Raw genomic sequence first — 17,587 nt, 5'->3', positions numbered from 1 at the left:
TTATATGTATCTGCTTATTTATTATGCATATTTGTATTTATTTTGTATATGACTTTACCTGCTTTGAAATGCACATACACACACATAACATTTTCGTTCCTAAATTTTGGCAAATGATTGCCCTGTCCCCCCCCCCAAAAAAAATGCTGACAACCATGCTTGAAAGCTAATATATTTTTCTCAACCCAGCTTCCCCTTTCTCTTTTTCTGGAAATTCTGTATCCTATTATATTTAGAAAAATCATGTCACACACGTCCAATCTAAAGAGCATGGCGGCAGAGATGCATGGAGTCTAGGCATGCCTGCAACTATGCTTAAGTCAAATATGAATGTTCATGAGCTTGCTTTGCATAGGAAGTAGTAAAGTTGCTATTACATGATGCAGAAAACCGTGTATTAATCTGCTTATTGATTCAAGCAAAAAAAGAGGAAAGTCTAGCAACGCATAAAATGCAGAATTTTTATCCAGAACTCATGTTTGGTATTAGCTGGTTTTCCTAAGTTAGAGAGGGGGGGGTAATTCTTTTTGTCAAATGCATCTGGACTCCTAAAAGTCTTTATTGGAAAGTTTGGCCCCCCCCCTCCTCTTTGCCACTGTAAGAAGGTATACTTTTTCATATAGCAATTTGTGTAATACTGGTAATTTATAAAATTTATAGATGACAAAGATTTTAATTTTATTGGACAAACAAATAGAACAGTTGTTATTTTTACAAGAAAAATATATTTTCTGTATAATAGTGGAAAAAGCTGAAAGCAAAATTGTATATAAGGATGCAATTTAAAAAATTGCATATTTTTCTGATTGTGTTTGGTACATTTTCAGGCAGGGTAAAAATGTTTGTGTTACCAAACAGATACGACGGATTTGTTTAAACCAACAGGCACAGAATGGTTTTACAAGGAGTTTTACTACTGGTAGTTACCCAGAGCATGTCAGAATCCCTCTTCCTGCTCTATCACCAACTATGGAGACTGGAACAATTGTTAGTTGGGAGAAAAAAGAAGGTTTGATTTCAGTTACTTTATTTACTTTTTTTTCAATGGTTGAGCATTAAGAATATCTAGGATATCCTTTCCTTTGGGACTGGGACAATTGTAAAACAAATAGCAAGAAAATATTGATATATTTGGTTTGTTTCTACAACCGTATGGACAGAGTTCTATGCACATCAGAGGTGTCCACAGAAATTTTCCAGATGGGCAGGAGGTAGATACCAGGATAGCAGTGGCGGGGGGGGGGGGACTGGAATATATTTTAGGATAAATTTTCTTCGGAATAAGTTTATTTTTAAATACATTTAGAAAAAAATGCAAATAAAAAGAGCAGCTAACTTTACATGCAAAATGAAACGCAACTTAGCAAATCTCAAATAGTGAGGATTCCTGGCAAAGGGATCAATCCATTTAGTCTTTGATATATTTAATTATTATGCAGTTAATCTTAATCCATTATGACCAAAACCTAGAGGAAAAGAAAATCACTCAACCCAAAATTATGAGAAGAATTTATTGTTTACCAACATTAAAACGGGTGTAGACTTGTCTTTTTGCAATTTCCTAAGTCTTGAAATAGTCTACAGAAGGAGTATGTTTACTATGTTCATAGCCACTATGTTTTGATTATATAATGGTGATGTAAAATATACCTGTTTCATAACAGGACAATTCTCCTTCTCCAAATGAAATCTCTTATATCTTCACATTTTTAAGAAAATTACAAAATAGCAAAAAAAGACTAAATTTAAACTTCCAACTGTCAAATTGATCCCTTTTTTTCATTGCTGAAATTCAACTTCACAAAATTAACAGGTTCAAATAAAATTGTTTATCTCAAGAAAATCTTACCAAACAGCTTGGGACAATGAGCTGTAAGTAAGGAAATATATATTCACCAAACTGTAAAAGCATCATTTTGATGAAAATTGACACATCAACTGAACTGGCTTTTTATGCTGATTCCAAATATATAAAATTCATTCAGTTTGTTGTTACCTACCAAAAGCTACAAATCTAAGAAAATTTGCTGGATCTCCAAAAAAAGGGCGAAACACCCCAAACAAACAAGGGATCTTAGTGAAAATTGCTTCATTAGATTCATCATATAAGAGGACATTACCGAAAATGTTTCGAGCTCTAATCTACAAAATGAGGAATTTTGCATTTTCCCCCAGAAGAAAGGTTGTGGATGCATGTTTATTTGTTTTGTTTTCCAGGAGTGATTATATCAAACCGAAAGTCCTATAAAACTAGGAGAGAGCTCGTTCGCAAATTAAAAGTTCTCAGGCCTTTTTTAAGTGACCATAAAGGTTGTGCCACGGGAAAGTGTTTTTTCTGCCATGTTATTGTGCCAAACTACGATTTTGCCCCAAAGAGGACAAATTTGCAATCAATTGAAAATTCTGAGAAGCAATTGATTTAAAGTGTCAAAAACTTATATTCTGTGCTTCCCAGTTGCAGAGAAAGTAACGCCAGAAGATGGCAGTACTAGATTTAACCAAGTAGATCTATTTTATTTTTATAAAATTATGTTAAGTGATGTGTAATTGCTTAACAGAAATCTTGAAGGGGGGGATGAGTCATTGTGAAGGTGAGGGTAGAGGCAGATACCTAAAAGAGCACATTCTAATCCTCAAATTGCTAACTCTCCATGAACATACAGATAAATGTGGAGAGGGGCAGGAGGGGAGAGTAGGAAATAATTACAATCTTTCTGTATATAGCATAAAATATTGCTTTCCCATGCCTACCAGCACAGAGGTAGAAAAGGTGAGGCAGGTAATTGTGAACCCCGCCAGGAGGGAGAGGGGCAATTGCTTCTAGGAGCTTTGTTTTCAGCAATTTTAAGTCGTAATATTTCTCTTTTTCTGTTTATAAAAAGACTCCAATGTATTTAAACATATGTATCTACTGTATTTATAGGCTACATCAAAGAGCCCTATTGTAGAGGTTGTGATGGCTTGAGCCATGTATAAGATCAAAAGTCACACATAATTTAAATCCATTTGAGCAATAATACCCCCTCTTCTTCCACCCTAATTTTTTTTGTAAATATGTCATTAAGGAGTTATTCAACAAAAATACTGTTCATCACAAATTTTGACAGTTTATTCAAATTTTGTCCAAAATTTTAATTACAATCGCACATTCTTTTTCTTAAGCAGAAAAATCAAAAATTGGGTGATACTAATCAATTTACTATTATTGATATATACAATTTAACAGCAAGAAACTGGGAATTCGAGGGGTCGGTATCCCACATTATATCTTTGTTAGAACTGTCCATGGTTTGGAAAACAATCAGGAAAAAAAAAAAAAAAAAAAGTTTTTTTTTAAATGAAAGTAAGGAGCAGCTTTGAAACTTAAAATGAACAGAAAATATTGCTTATATGAGGGTCTCCTCCTTAACTCCTTGCTCTTAACTCTAAAGCTTTACTTTTGTCCCAATTTTTTAAGAACATTTACTGAAACACAAGGGCCACTGAATTAGGAAAAGAAGGTTTTTAAAGCACTAAAAAACTTCAGCTTAACGACTAAGGAGTTGGGAAGAGGGTAGTTCCTCTTATATACGGATTAATTTCAGTTTGTTTTAAATTTTAAACGTGCTCCTTACTTTTAGTTGAAAAATCTTTTCATTTTTAAATTACATTTCATAAAACAGTATAGTTTCTTGAACCCGATGCTTTGCTAACACAGAAAAAAGGGTCAGTGGTTCAACGCTCTCTTTCTGGTTCTTGATGGGTAGCAAAGGGTCATGACAAAAATCTTTTGAAAGGTTTTAAAACAAATTATGTTAAGTAAAATAAGAGTATATAGAAATGAAAATAGTAAAGTACTTACAAAAAAACAAAGCCTACTTATGAAAAATAAGAACTTCTAGAAATCAGTTTTATTGAGCAACGCCGAAGTGTTAGACGGAATTGAACGATATTGATATTTTTGAATTTAGTTATCAAACACCGATATTAAACACAATTAAGAAAATCAAATAAGACTTTCTAGTGGCTGGCGTTATTGAGAAAGGCTGTATGTGTTGAACATTACTGAGTAATGTCGATAGTTTTCATTGAATTTTGGATACCAAAAATTGAAATATTTGACGGCTTTATACTTCATAATTATAAAAAATCAAAGCTTTTTCAAAATAAACAACTAGATCAATGGAATCGCTCCTGATAAACAATAAATAAATAGTAAAAAACAAAAAACAAACTTCCGTTCTGGGTGACAATAGAAAATTAAACATTTTTTATTATAGTTGCTTCAGCAGATATGGGCTCATTGGTACTCAGGCATGCTGAATTTGATGGTTTATTTTTACGGGAGTTGTCCCCTTTTAAGTTGTTTTGCTTCTTTTTCTATAACTATGCGAGCTTTCTTATGTACTAACAACTTGGGATGTTTAACTTCAAACTCGAAAAAATAAACAATACTTATTTGGGATCATCATACAAAGCTGATTCATTTATTTAATGTTATCAAAATTTAGGTTCTTATTCTTTCGCTACTGAAAAAAATTGCTATTTACGGGTCATCCATTATTGTTAAGAATTTTATTTTTTTCCAAACCATATAGAAAAAAAAATGTGGAAAACTGAAAAGGTATCATTCAGTCACAAATTAGAACTCATATTGCCTCTGTTAAGGGTTAAAAACAATTGGTAGGCCAAACATATTTTCTTAATTTGCTGTTATGCTTCCATGGTTTTTCCCTAATCCTGCTCTCTTTCCGTTGGTTTCTTCATAATTGCTTTATAGTCCCTGATTTCCAAGGGGGCAATGACCCTCTTGCCTCCCCTTTGGGTGGCCATGATTCAGCATCTCCTAACATTTGCACTCTAAGTAAGTACTTTCTGAGTTGGAAAGTAAAAAAAAAGTGAAGGATAAATAGTGGTGTCTCCAAAACAAAAACAAAATTTTAAATTTATCATGTGAACTTTTGAAAACAAAGAAGACTAGATTGAATGTGACAAAAAAGGAAAATCTAAACGGAAGTGTAGCTTTGATATTGTGATTTTGACGATTTTTTTCTCTGATGATTTTTGGGAAATTTGCCTAGTAATTTTTTCATATTAATGGCAATCCTGATTGCATGCCATAATTCTCTAAAGAATTTATATGGGACTGTATTAGGTGTAGCTAGATTTCTCAGCAACTGAGAATAATTTCAGTTTGTGACCCCCCCCCCCCTCCCCCTGGGCCAATCTCTGTAATTATTTTTCCCGACTTACAAAAACTACACATACCATTAGTAGTTAAAATCAACTCCTATGATCTTGATTTGATTAATTTAGAAAACTATTTGCAAGTATAAAAAGCCATATTAAAATCTAAAACGATTAAAAATAAAGTCATGTAAGGATTCAAAATCAAAACGAACAGAAATTACAATGAGTGAATAAAGGAAACCGAAAACGGACAAAATGGACAGTAATTAGAAGAATAATCGCACATCTAACATAAGGCCAACATATATTACTTTGGATGAACAAATGCAATGTAAAAACGAACAGATATTAAATTGAATAATCAACTGAAGCTCAAACGAACAGAAATTAATACAAGTAAGAGCGGAGATACCACCCCTTAAAGCCTCTTAAGGCTAGAATGGGATTTGTGCTTCACTGGAAACGATATGTATTTCCAAGAGTGTGTATTTTTTTTTTTTTTTTTTGTCAAAACTTTAACTACACAAAAGAAGAAAATCATGACACTAATAACGGCTATAGGAAAGAAATAAATTTCAATAATTACACATTACAGCTACTAGCGACTCACTGCAGAATCAAACCATTTGAGTCTGACACAACTGCGCATGCTCATCCTCCACCTCAATCTGTTCAAAATCTCACTCTTTACTCCCTCTTATGAATTTCCAACTTCCTTCAAATCCTTTCTTATGACCTCTTACGACTCTGCTTCTGGGACGACCTGCTTCTTGTTTGGGCTCAAATGGATGGCTAAACAGTAAATGGCAATCTGCCATTCTTCACCCATAAAGCATGGCCAAGCCATTTTAACTTTTATTTCATTAAACCCATAGTAAGTGGGATTAAACTACGTTTTTTATACAGCTCATTGTTTGATGTATGGTCAGTCAACTAGCACCTAAAACTATCCTTCTGGGATACTTTTTCTGGGAAACGTCTTGCAAACTTTTTTTCAGTCTTTTGAAGTGCTCACGTTACAGGTCCATACTTAACCATTTTCATGACCTTGGCTTCCATTATCATGAAGCCAGGGTCATGAAAATGGTCAAGCATGGACCTGTAACGTGAGCACTTCAAAAGACTGAAAAAAAGTTTGCAAGACGTTTTTTAACCTTTTTAACATTATTTTTATCTCAATTTTTTTTGGTTTTGTTTTAATTTGTGCCTTTTTAACTTTCTTACATTTGACACTTTTTGTTTTTTAGACTAATGAATGGCTTTGCCTTTCTGATATTGTGGTTTTTGGCATTGTTTAGCCAGTTTTTTAGTTGTTGGGCTATTTCTATGTCTTTTTTTATTATATGACCCCGAAATGCGAATTCGGCCCTTCGGGGCTTGTGATAGTCATTTTTTGAAATAAATATCTTATCTTATCTATTATCATAATCTTGGTTCGCAGACATATTTTCTTATTCTTACAAACTTTTTTCAAACCACGAAAAAACACGCTGCGCTTTGGATACTAATAATACTATCCAGGTAAGTGAAGCTATCTACTTGATTGATGATCTCGTCACCTAACATTACTTCTCCATCCTCATTTGTTCGTAGTCTAAGAAACGTAGTCTTCATAACGTTAATTTTTGAACCTGTTCTTGGGCCCCAAGCTATTAAAAGCTCTCAAGGTTCATTAATTTTGATAATTTTTTTTTATCTAGGACGCTCAAATCATCTGCATCATCTAAGTCTAGGAGAGTCTTACCTTCCTGTTTGATACCATCTTCTCCCATAGCCGTTTTTGTTTCCTTAATCCATACAAACGGAGATAGGACACAACCTTGCTTAACTCCTGATTTCAAATTGAACCATCTACCGACCTCAATTCCTTGTATATTTGCAGTAATATTATTTTGTACGTAGCTCTAGTATATTTAATGACTTGTCTGGCATACTTTACAAGGTTAGAACCTTTACTAAAGCTTTTCTATTAGCTGAATCAAATACCTGTTCATAATTTTTAAGACTGAGGAATAAAGGGGCCAGATAATTCAGAAACTTCTCAATTATTAATTTAAAAATGGAAACGTAATTGAAACATCATTTCCCCTTCCTAAAACCAAGTTGTTCTTCTCTTAAGACTTGTTCTACACCAACTCTTAGTCTAATAAATATAATTATGCTAAGTAATTTGCTTCTTACAGAAATCAAGCTAATGCCACTTTAATTACCACTGTCACTCTTATCGCCATTCTTTAAGAGGATTCTAATTGAAATTCTCTTACATTTCATTCGGTATTTTCCCTTTTTCAAAAATCGCATTAATATTCTTCAGTAAGTAATCCCTAGCAATGCAAATACCATATATCTAAAATTTATTCATCATGCTATCAGCATCAAGTAATCAGTAAGTAATCCCTATCTTTTCAACTATCATATATCGAAATTAATTTAACATGCTGTCAGCACCCGAGGCATTGTCATTTTTTTAATCCTTTTAGTACTGCCTCTAACTCCTATTCATAAAATAAATCTTCCTACACTTAGATTGTCGAAAAGATTTCATAAAAATTTAAGCCCTCTTGCTTACTCTATTCTTTCTCCATCATAACCTGAAAGTTTTATATTGGTCCTTCCAGCCGTTACTGTAATATTGTCTATCTTCCCAAGTCAAAGTTCACCCCCCCCCTGCTCAACACTCCCTAAAAGTTTTGAATTGATCCCCTAAGACGCCGAAGACTTTTTTGCATTTGAATCCCCTCTCCCCGAGGATTAAGAGCAAGCGAAAAAACGTGTGAATCTAAATGGTGCCCCAACAAATGTTGTGCATGTGGACAAGTGTATCTCCTTGCCTCCCTCATAGGTACGTGATCCTGTGGTTTCTTATGTTATCCAGCAATTTTTGGCAACGCGGGGTTTATTGCTCAGCATAGTCCTTGGTAATGCACATCCAAATTTGCTAGTTTTTATTTTCGTTCAATTGAGTTTTTTTTTTCAAGGTCATAAGCAGAATGAAGGAGGCCCACGATCTGAATTTTCAACCAGACATTCTCTGAGCATTTGCCCTTTTCGTTCTTCGTGGTTTTTCTAAGCGCTGATCCTAATTTTTTGCTATTAATATTCTTCATATAAAATTTTAAGTTTTGTTCTTTTTGTCAAAGGTGATAAGCTAAATGAAGGAGACCTTCTTGCTGAAATTGAAACTGACAAAGCGACCATGGGCTTTGAAACACCTGAAGAAGGCTACTTGGCTAAAATTCTTGTGCCCTCTGGCGCAAAAGATGTGCCTATAGGAAAGGTAAAGTCTTTGTATTTCTAGTTTTAAGAGATTGTGGAGGGAGGTATATGAAGGCGTTTTTATTGATGTTATCTTAGATAAGTACCATTAGTGAATTAGCTTGTATAATTTCCTCTATTCTCTTGCCAGATCAGCGATCACTTTTTTTCTTCTATTGATAGAAGGTCTGTAAATAGGAAAAGCGGGTTCTTTCGCCTCTTTTATGACCTTGTTATGACACTGTTTTCTTAATTATTGGCGCTAAACCATTTCAATAAAACTGAGAATTAACAGACATAACCTCTACATAGTAACTGTATACAGTTCACAAAATCAAAGAAACAAAATTATCAGTCCAACTTTCGCAGACCTATCAAAATTTCAAAGGTTTTATTATCTCATTTTTGGAAAAATTGAGCAGGGCGAAATAGTCTCTAAATCTGGGTGAGAAACGATAACCAGAAAATTATAACTTCAGATTGCCAGAATTTGAGAAAACCCTTGACCTCTTGCCCTACCCCTAAATTTCCTGACTTTTCTAGGTTTTCTGAGACTTGTACATACCTTACAGCCACCGAATTCCACCCCAACCCCTTCTTCAGATTCTGATTGGGTGCTAAACCTCTATTTCAAAAGAGCTGGAGAGGGTGTCTACACAATCTTTAAGATTTGACTCTAATAGATCTCGGTCTCATGTAATTTGATTTTTTTTTTTATCAAAGCACTAAGCAACAGTTTTCCTTTCATACCCATGCCCTTGAAAATGCTGATTGGCCAATCAGAGCAAATATTACAGGCATAACTTTTTGAAATTAGAAATGATGGAAGCTTAGAGCAGAAGATATCTTATCTATAAAATGAATCTGGCAAAAGATGAAAAGATATAGCATTAGAAGGCAATAATTGTGAACAAATTAAGAATTGTAAAAGTTTTGCATCCCTATTTCTTATCATGCGCCTGGAAATAATCAGGACAGAGGTAGAATCCTGGCTGTTACAAGAAAGGAATTTCTATCGTTTCAAAAAAAAAAGAAAAAAAATCAATTTTCTGCTTCAGTAGGGCAAGTGTGACGTTAAGTCATAGAAAAATGCTTATCAGTCATAAAATTTGGTTTTAAAATGAAAAGGTACGAGTGTGGTGTGGCTTGGCTTACTCACAGTAGATGGTTAAAGGACAAAATTTCGTTAACATTAATGGATGAATTTAGGCTATCATAGCATCTAGCGTTTTTACTGAGAATTCTGAACCTCATTTGTTTTTTACCAAAATTTCAATTTTTTCTATAACGTGTTACCATTAAATTAAAATCTTATTCTAAAAACAGTAAAATTCTACTTCAAAAGATTAACAGATTTGCTGATGACAGTAACATAAAAAAAAATCAGAAGACAGCTCCTAAAACTGCATTCCCATGGCAGTTTGCTGCATTCTCGATAGATCCCTACCCATAAAAGTGTCAAATATAATGAGACGTCTGGTTTACCAGGACCAAGCCTGCCTCCATAGCTCCAATCCCTTCCATGAACATCAATACAAGGGATATATTCAGAAAAAGAACAAAACAAGGCAAAACCAACAGATGTAACCTCTATTCTCTTTAAGAGGTGAGACAGTAATATATTTCAGGCTGAAATCACGAGGCCTTTTGCCAAACAGAAACTTTATTAATTGAGGGCACCATTTTCCCCTATAACGTAATTGTCTCTCATTAGATGAAACTGTCATTATGTTACAATTGATTGTTAGCCTAAATGTGAGAAAACTAGTCATCGAGCATCTTTGCTCTAAGTAAAAAACTCCTGAAACAACCAGTACAATTCTATATACAATTCTAATTCTATAACCAGCATATACATATATATATATATATATATATATATATATATATATATATATATATATATATATATATATATATATATATATATATATATATATATATATATATATATATATATATATATATATATATATATATATATATATATATATATATATATATATATATATATATATATATATATATATATATATATATATATATATATATATATATATATATATATATATATATATATATATGTATATGTATATATATATATATATATATATATATATATATATATATATATATATATATATATATATATATATATATATATATATATATATATATATATATATATATATATATATGTATATGCTGGTTATAGAAATTAGAATTGTATATAGAATTGTACTGGTTGTTTCAGGAGTTTTACTTAGAGCAAAAGATGCTCGATGACTGAGTTTTCTCACATTTAGGCTAACAATCAATTGAACATAATGACAGTTTCATCTAATGAGACGAGATTACATATGGGAAAATGAATTGCCCTCAATCAATAAAGTTTCTGTTTGGCAAAGCCTCATTGATTTCAGCCTGAAAATATATTACTGTCTCACCTCTTAAAGAGAATAGAGGTTACATCTGTTGGTTTTGCCTTGTTTTGTTCTTTTTCTGAATATATCCCTTGTATTGATGTTCATGGAAGGGATTGGAGCTATGGAGGCAGGCTTGGTCCTGGTAAACCAGACGTCTCATTATATTTGACACTTTTATGGGTAGGGATCTATCGAGAATGCAGCAAACTGCCATGGGAATGCAGTTTTAGGAGCTGTCTTCTGATTTTTTTATGTTACTGTCATCAGCAAATCTGTTAATCTTTTGAGTAGAATTTTACTGTTTTTAGAATAAGATTTTAATTTAATGGTAACACGTTATAGAAAAAATTGAAATTTTGGTAAAAAACAAATGAGGTTCAGAATTCTCAGTAAAAACGCTAGATGCTATGATAGCCTAAATTCATCCATTAATGTTAACGAAATTTTGTCCTTTAACCATCTACTGTGAGTAAGCCAAGCCACACCACACTCGTACCTTTTCATTTTAAAACCAAATTTTATGACTGATAAGCATTTTTCTATGACTTAACGTCACACTTGCCCTACTGAAGCAGAAAATTGATTTTTTTTTTCTTTTTTTTTGAAACGATAGCAATTCCTTTCTTGTAACAGCCAGGATTCTACCTCTGTCCTGATTATTTCCAGGCGCATGATAAGAAATAGGGATGCAAAACTTTTACAATTCTTAATTTGTTCACAATTATTGCCTTCTAATGCTATATCTTTTCATCTTTTGCCAGATTCATCTTATAGATAAGATATCTTCTGCTCTAAGCTTCCATCATTTCTAATTTCAAAAAGTTATGCCTGTAATATTTGCTCTGATTGGCCAATCAGCATTTTCAAGGGCATGGGTATGAAAGGAAAACTGTTGCTTAGTGCTTTGATAAAAAAAAAAAAAAAAATCAAATTACATGAGACCGAGATCTATTAGAGTCAAATCTTAAAGATTGTTTAGACACCCTCTCCAGCTCTTTTGAAATAGAGGTTTAGCACCCAATCAGAATCTGAAGAAGGGGTTGGGGTGGAATTCGGTGGCTGTAAGGTATGTACAAGTCTCAGAAAACCTAGAAAAGTCAGGAAATTTAGGGGTAGGGCAAGAGGTCAAGGGTTTTCTCAAATTCTGGCAATCTGAAGTTATAATTTTCTGGTTATCGTTTCTCACCCAGATTTAGAGACTATTTCGCCCTGCTCAATTTTTCCAAAAATGAGATAATAAAACCTTTGAAATTTTGATAGGTCTGCGAAAGTTGGACTGATAATTTTGTTTCTTTGATTTTGTGAACTGTATACAGTTACTATGTAGAGGTTATGTCTGTTAATTCTCAGTTTTATTGAAATGGTTTAGCGCTTTTTTAGAATAACTACTTCCCTTTGCATAACGTAAAGAAATGCTTTTCGGCTGCAACCACATCTCAACTTTGCTGCAACGTTGATCTTGTTGAACTTGGACCATTTAGTGTACATTCTGTTCGTCAGGTTTTTGAGTAAGGATCTTTCAAAGTAGAATGGAATTTAATTCAGTCTCAATTAAAGGTGATGGAAGAAGACTCAAAAAGACAGACATAAAAAGATCCAGGCCTACTTACAATACAAAATATTACGAGGTATCAAACTTCATTAATGACAATAAACAAAAATACATCAAAGGTGTGAATCTCAGTCTTACCAGAATATTTTATAGACAAGTGGCTTTGAAATGATCTGACACAGTTCAAAACGAAATCAATAATTTTGTCAGAGTAGTTGCAAATTTAATCAGAAGCTTTCACATCTGACACCGCAAATTTCAAAAGCATTAAAGTGCCAAGTTGTCTTCTGTCATGAGAGCTGTATCCATTTGTATCACAGGGTCATCCAAATTTGTGCCGAAATTTTGCAGAACTCAATGGGATGAAAATTCAGAGTTAGCTGCTAAAACTTTTCAAAAAGGTAAAGAATATATTCAGATCAGAAGGCCCATAAAAGAAGACTCTTGACCTTGCTAAAAAAAAACATAACAGGTGTATTTCTGGACCCTTTTAAAAACAAGTCTGGAGAACTTAGCAATTTTAAAGGACTTTTAAACTACCAAACTTTTAATTTTGCTTATAGGAAACTTGTTGCGGGAGTTCTTGTTAAAAAAGAGCCAAAAAAAGATTTGTGGAAAAATATTTTGGTTCTTTTTTTACAGTTTTGTGGCTTTTCACTAAATGTTCATAAAAACAATTGCTGATCTTCACTCAAGTATTCATTGAGTCGGAATCGCGAATTACTAGAAATTGAAGAAAATGAAACAAATCACAATAAAAAATTAACAACAAAAACACATGCCGAAAACGGAAAAATACTGAGCTCATGTCGCATTTAATGTATGTCAAATGTTTCTACAGGATAGGAATTGTTTTTTTGTTAAATGTTCTACAATATTAGTTTTTGATATCCTTGGTATTTTTAACTTTTGGAATAACATTATTCTCATTCAGGTTGGAGATTTTTTAGTAGTTCCGAATGCTACATAACTCTACTTCCACAAAGGGGATGGGCTCAAACTTACTTCTAGCCTCCTGTGTGTCGTAATAAGTCAAGTTTCTCGCTTTTGACCTTCCTCTCCAAACCCCCCTCCCCCCCCCCCCAACCCACCGCAGTTAGGATCTGTGCACTTATGAATGTATTTAATCCACAAGCACATGTATATATTAAGGGAAAAAGGATTATTTTAGCTTGTTTGCATCATCGTTTCCAACGAAGAAGACGTTTCGGCATTCAAAGACTTTGCTGATTCTAGTGAGACTGTAGAACCTCAAAAAGTTGAGGCTCCGCAGCCTCCAACACCTCAGCCTACTCCAGTTGAAGCTCCCTCACCTCTTGCTGCACCTCCCAACCCGGAAAAGGTGCCGGAGTCATCTCCTGCTGACAGAATCTTTGCTAGTCCTCTAGCCAGAAGAGTTGCTGCAGAGCAGGGTATTTCACTTGCTGTAAGTTTTTTCTAATTCTTTCTTTTTTTAAATGCTTTTTGTGAATGTTATCGTAGGGGTAGTTGAGAACTTAGAAGTTAAGAGTTAAAAACGATTGTAATGAAGTTAAGCAATTGAGTCAACTTTAACGAACCCCCCTAGTTTGAAGAGTTGGCCAAAGCCAGTGGCCAATTGAAATATGCACCTTCAACACATGCTGGTTGCCTGAAATAATTGTTTTAAGCAACGAACACGCATTGACAGTTGTATATGTCAAAGATAAGTAACGAAAGTTAGAAAAGCAGATTATGGTATTTCAACATAATCCTTAAAAAAAGTAGAATGTACTTGTATTGAATTTGTTGTACTGCAATGATCTATTTATGTATTTCTAATTTCCGTAAGGTATTTTTGTCCGGTTTTAGTAATGCAAGTTATCCTTTACTCTCATCCCTGCCCAAAGCTCACGATTTAACTAGCACATGATAGAGTAAGTATTTGTTCATAGTTTCACAATAGTTGGGCAGATTTAAAATATTAGCTGTTATTTTTTACCCTTTCATAAACGTTGCCCCCCCCCCCTTGGAATGGACTGTACACGTGTCTAGACTAGATGGAAGACTTGGAAAAGCCAGACCATTTCATTCAGCCCACCAACACCGAACATCAAAGAGGGTTGTTTAAGGGTTCATTTGAAAGGAAATTGCTATATCTAGTACCTTTTGTAGTTTAACAAAGCATAATCTCTTAACATAATCTCTTTGCAGTTCTTAACAGATAGGACACAGATGGTTAAAGGAGTTGGCAAGGATGGAGGAAAGTTTTTCTCTAAGGGGGCCGCTGTTGAAAGTAGTGTCCCCCAGGGCATAAATTTTGGTGCAACTTTATTTAATATATATATAAATGATATGCCAAAGATCCTAAATAACAAAGTAAGCCTCTATGCTGATGACTCGAAACTTATCGGTCGTGCAGACACAGCGGAGAATATTAAGTCGATCCAACTGGACCTCGATACATTCACTCACTGGACTAATATTTGGAGGCTTGAATTCAACGCATCAAAATGCAAGACTCTCCACCTTGGGAAGAAAAACCCACACACTCAGTACCATATGGATTGTAGGGATGGGTCCCGAAATGCCATTTCCAGCAGCCACGCGGAGAGAGATCTTGGTGTCCTGGTAGATGACGAATTGAAATATCATATTCATGCACAAGCGACTATTGCGAAGGCTAATCAGACTCTTGGCTTAATCAAAAGAACGTTCACTAGCAGATCTCCAACTGTTATGACCAAGCTATACAAGAGTCTAGTTCGACCAAGGCTAGAGTTTGGAATGTGTATCGCATGCCCAATCAATAAGACAGACCAAGCAGCTCTAGAATCAGTCCAGAGGAGTGCAATGAAATGTATTAGAGACCTCTATGATGTCCCTTATCCATCCTGTCTCCGTAAGCTTAGATTACCATCTCTAACATATTATCGCAAACGAGGCAATGTGATAACAGCATACAAGCTCCTAAATGCTGAGGATACCATTCCTTGCCTTTTCCAACCAGATAATTCAAACAGAACTCGTGGTCATTCTCAAAAGCAATTCCGAAAACTAGCCAAAACCAGACTAAGAAACAAGTTCTTCTCAAATAGAGTTGTCAGCTTGTGGAACTCCCTTAGTGAAAAAACAGTAACCTCTACCAGCGTGGATGCGTTCAAGTCATCAGTGGATAGGGAGTGGCTCAACAAACCGTGGTGCACCATTTTTTGACGCCACAAATGATGATTAACTATCATCACTGAAGCTGGCGGACACAGGATTCGTCCTATCGCTAGCAAGTGCGATTTAAGGTAATTTAAGGTAGGTAATAATGTTAAAACAAAACAAATTTTTGACAAAAAATGCATCTTCGTATTCAAGATGATGTTATATGACAAAAAATACAAGATGAGAGCCTACGTATACAAGATGAGAAAAAAAAATGTATCTTCATATACAAGATGATGTTATATGACAAAAAATACAAGATGAGAGCCTACGTATACAAGATTATAAAAAAAAATGCATCTTCGTATACAAGATGATGTTATATGACAAAAAATACAAGATGAGAGCCTACGTATACAATATGAGAAAAAAAAATGTATCTTCGTATACAAGATGATGTTATATGACAAAAAATACAAGATGAGAGCCTACGTATGCAAGATGAGAAAAAAAATGCATCTTCGTATACGAGATGATGTTATATTGGATGTACTGTTATATTTGCGTAAATCTGCTGCCCGATTCCCTGTGGCTTGTTCTTTACTATATCTAGCTAAGAAAAATCTGAGTGCTTTACCTGTTTGTGATACATGCCTATGTGTATATACCATCTTGTTGCAGCTAGCGCTGCAACCTAGTATAGAACGAACCACGGCTCATAGTAACAAAAAAAAAAACAAAAAAAAAAAACTGGCTAGTGAGAAAAACTTGCAATTCGTAGCTGAATCTGGAATGATAAATATTTCTTTATAATATTGTATATGGGTCGCTCTTTGTCGTAAACATCTCCAGGTACTTCTCAAGTTATAATCCTTCATCTCGAAACAACCCAACCCATTTACACCTACTTTAAGAGCCTCCAAACCGCATGGTAGCGCAGTGAATTGATACTCTGTTTGGCAATACGGGGCCCGGGTTTCAATTCCCGCTGCCGCCAGGTTGGGTGACAGGGTTACTACCTGTCCCTGTAAAAAACGTCAAGCAATCCAAACGTCGATTCGACGCGCCTATGCGCCGTCAATAGCTCTGCATGATCTCCCCCCCCCATGAAAGCCTACCTGGATTTCTGTATTTCTGCTCCTCAACTAAAACTTGTGAAGACTTTAATGAACTCAAACCCAAAGAGATATATCCTATGCTGTGTTTGAAAATAAGTCATAAAAAAGAAAAAAACAACACACCTTATTTTTTACAGACCTTTTCAAGTTCCGATTAACATGAAAAACCTTCTCTCGGGTTAAGAGACCATAGATGAATTGTCCTTACCCCAAGTTTACATGGCCTTCTTCGATAGATGAAGTTTTCTTTTGTTTATTGAATTGAATTGAATTTATTTATAATCCGTTGAAATACAATGATGAACGGAGTATATATAAAAAAAGAAGAAAAAAGAAAAAGAAAAGCAAAAGAAAAAGACGGATAATGACAAATAAAACGAAATAAAAGCTCATAGAACAATCGCACAAGCATATTAATAAACTAGAAAATGACAAGCACACATAACAAGCACATAGACAAGCACGAACAGAACAAAGATAAAAAGTATGGAACAAGCACATAAACATAGTAATAAATCAGACAATCATATATTATATATAATAAACATGAAAACAGTAAACATGAAAGGCCTATTTTTTTATAAGGGAACACCATGGGTGTCCATTTATTCCCCTATTGTAAGCTGCAATGCATCTGCCGATGGCAGCACTGGGGTCAATTATACCGTATTTCCTATTGGCCCAAGAATTACTTGCCCAGGGGGGAGACCAAGAAGATATTTAGCATACCGGTAATAAATTTGTCAGAGGTGCTTTGATTCCGTTGCCGAAAAGGTACATCAAAAAGGTGAAAGGTATAAAAAATTTGAGAGTGCATATGAGTTATATAATTTAGCTAGTAGTTGGCTATTAAGACGAAGTTTATTGGAAGCCACCGTAGGCACTGGACGTCCGGTGCTGGAAATGGCAAATGAGAAGCTTTTTAGTTGCTTTAAGGGAGTTACCGCTTGGGAGGC

At 34.3% G+C, this 17,587-nt stretch overlaps 1 protein-coding gene across 1 annotated transcript in view; it reads left to right on the top strand.

Annotated features, from left to right (window-relative positions):
- muc (dihydrolipoamide S-acetyltransferase muc) overlaps positions 1-17,587 on the top strand; it is a 53,896-nt gene that overhangs the window by 9,023 nt on the left and 27,286 nt on the right. Inside the window, exons 2-4 of the mRNA XM_089098607.1 lie at positions 828-1,009; positions 8,310-8,446; positions 13,574-13,828. Coding sequence (XP_088954733.1) covers positions 828-1,009; positions 8,310-8,446; positions 13,574-13,828 — 574 coding nt within the window. The remainder of the gene's footprint in view (positions 1-827; positions 1,010-8,309; positions 8,447-13,573; positions 13,829-17,587) is intronic.

The sequence above is a fragment of the Artemia sp. Qi Xiang Cuo genome, chromosome 13 (genome assembly GCF_049724085.1).
Source record: "Artemia sp. Qi Xiang Cuo chromosome 13, ASM4972408v1, whole genome shotgun sequence".
NCBI classification, from domain to species: domain Eukaryota; kingdom Metazoa; phylum Arthropoda; class Branchiopoda; order Anostraca; family Artemiidae; genus Artemia; species Artemia sp. Qi Xiang Cuo.
The sequence above is the reverse complement of the archived record's forward strand: the minus strand, read 5'-3'. Positions and strand labels throughout refer to the sequence as shown.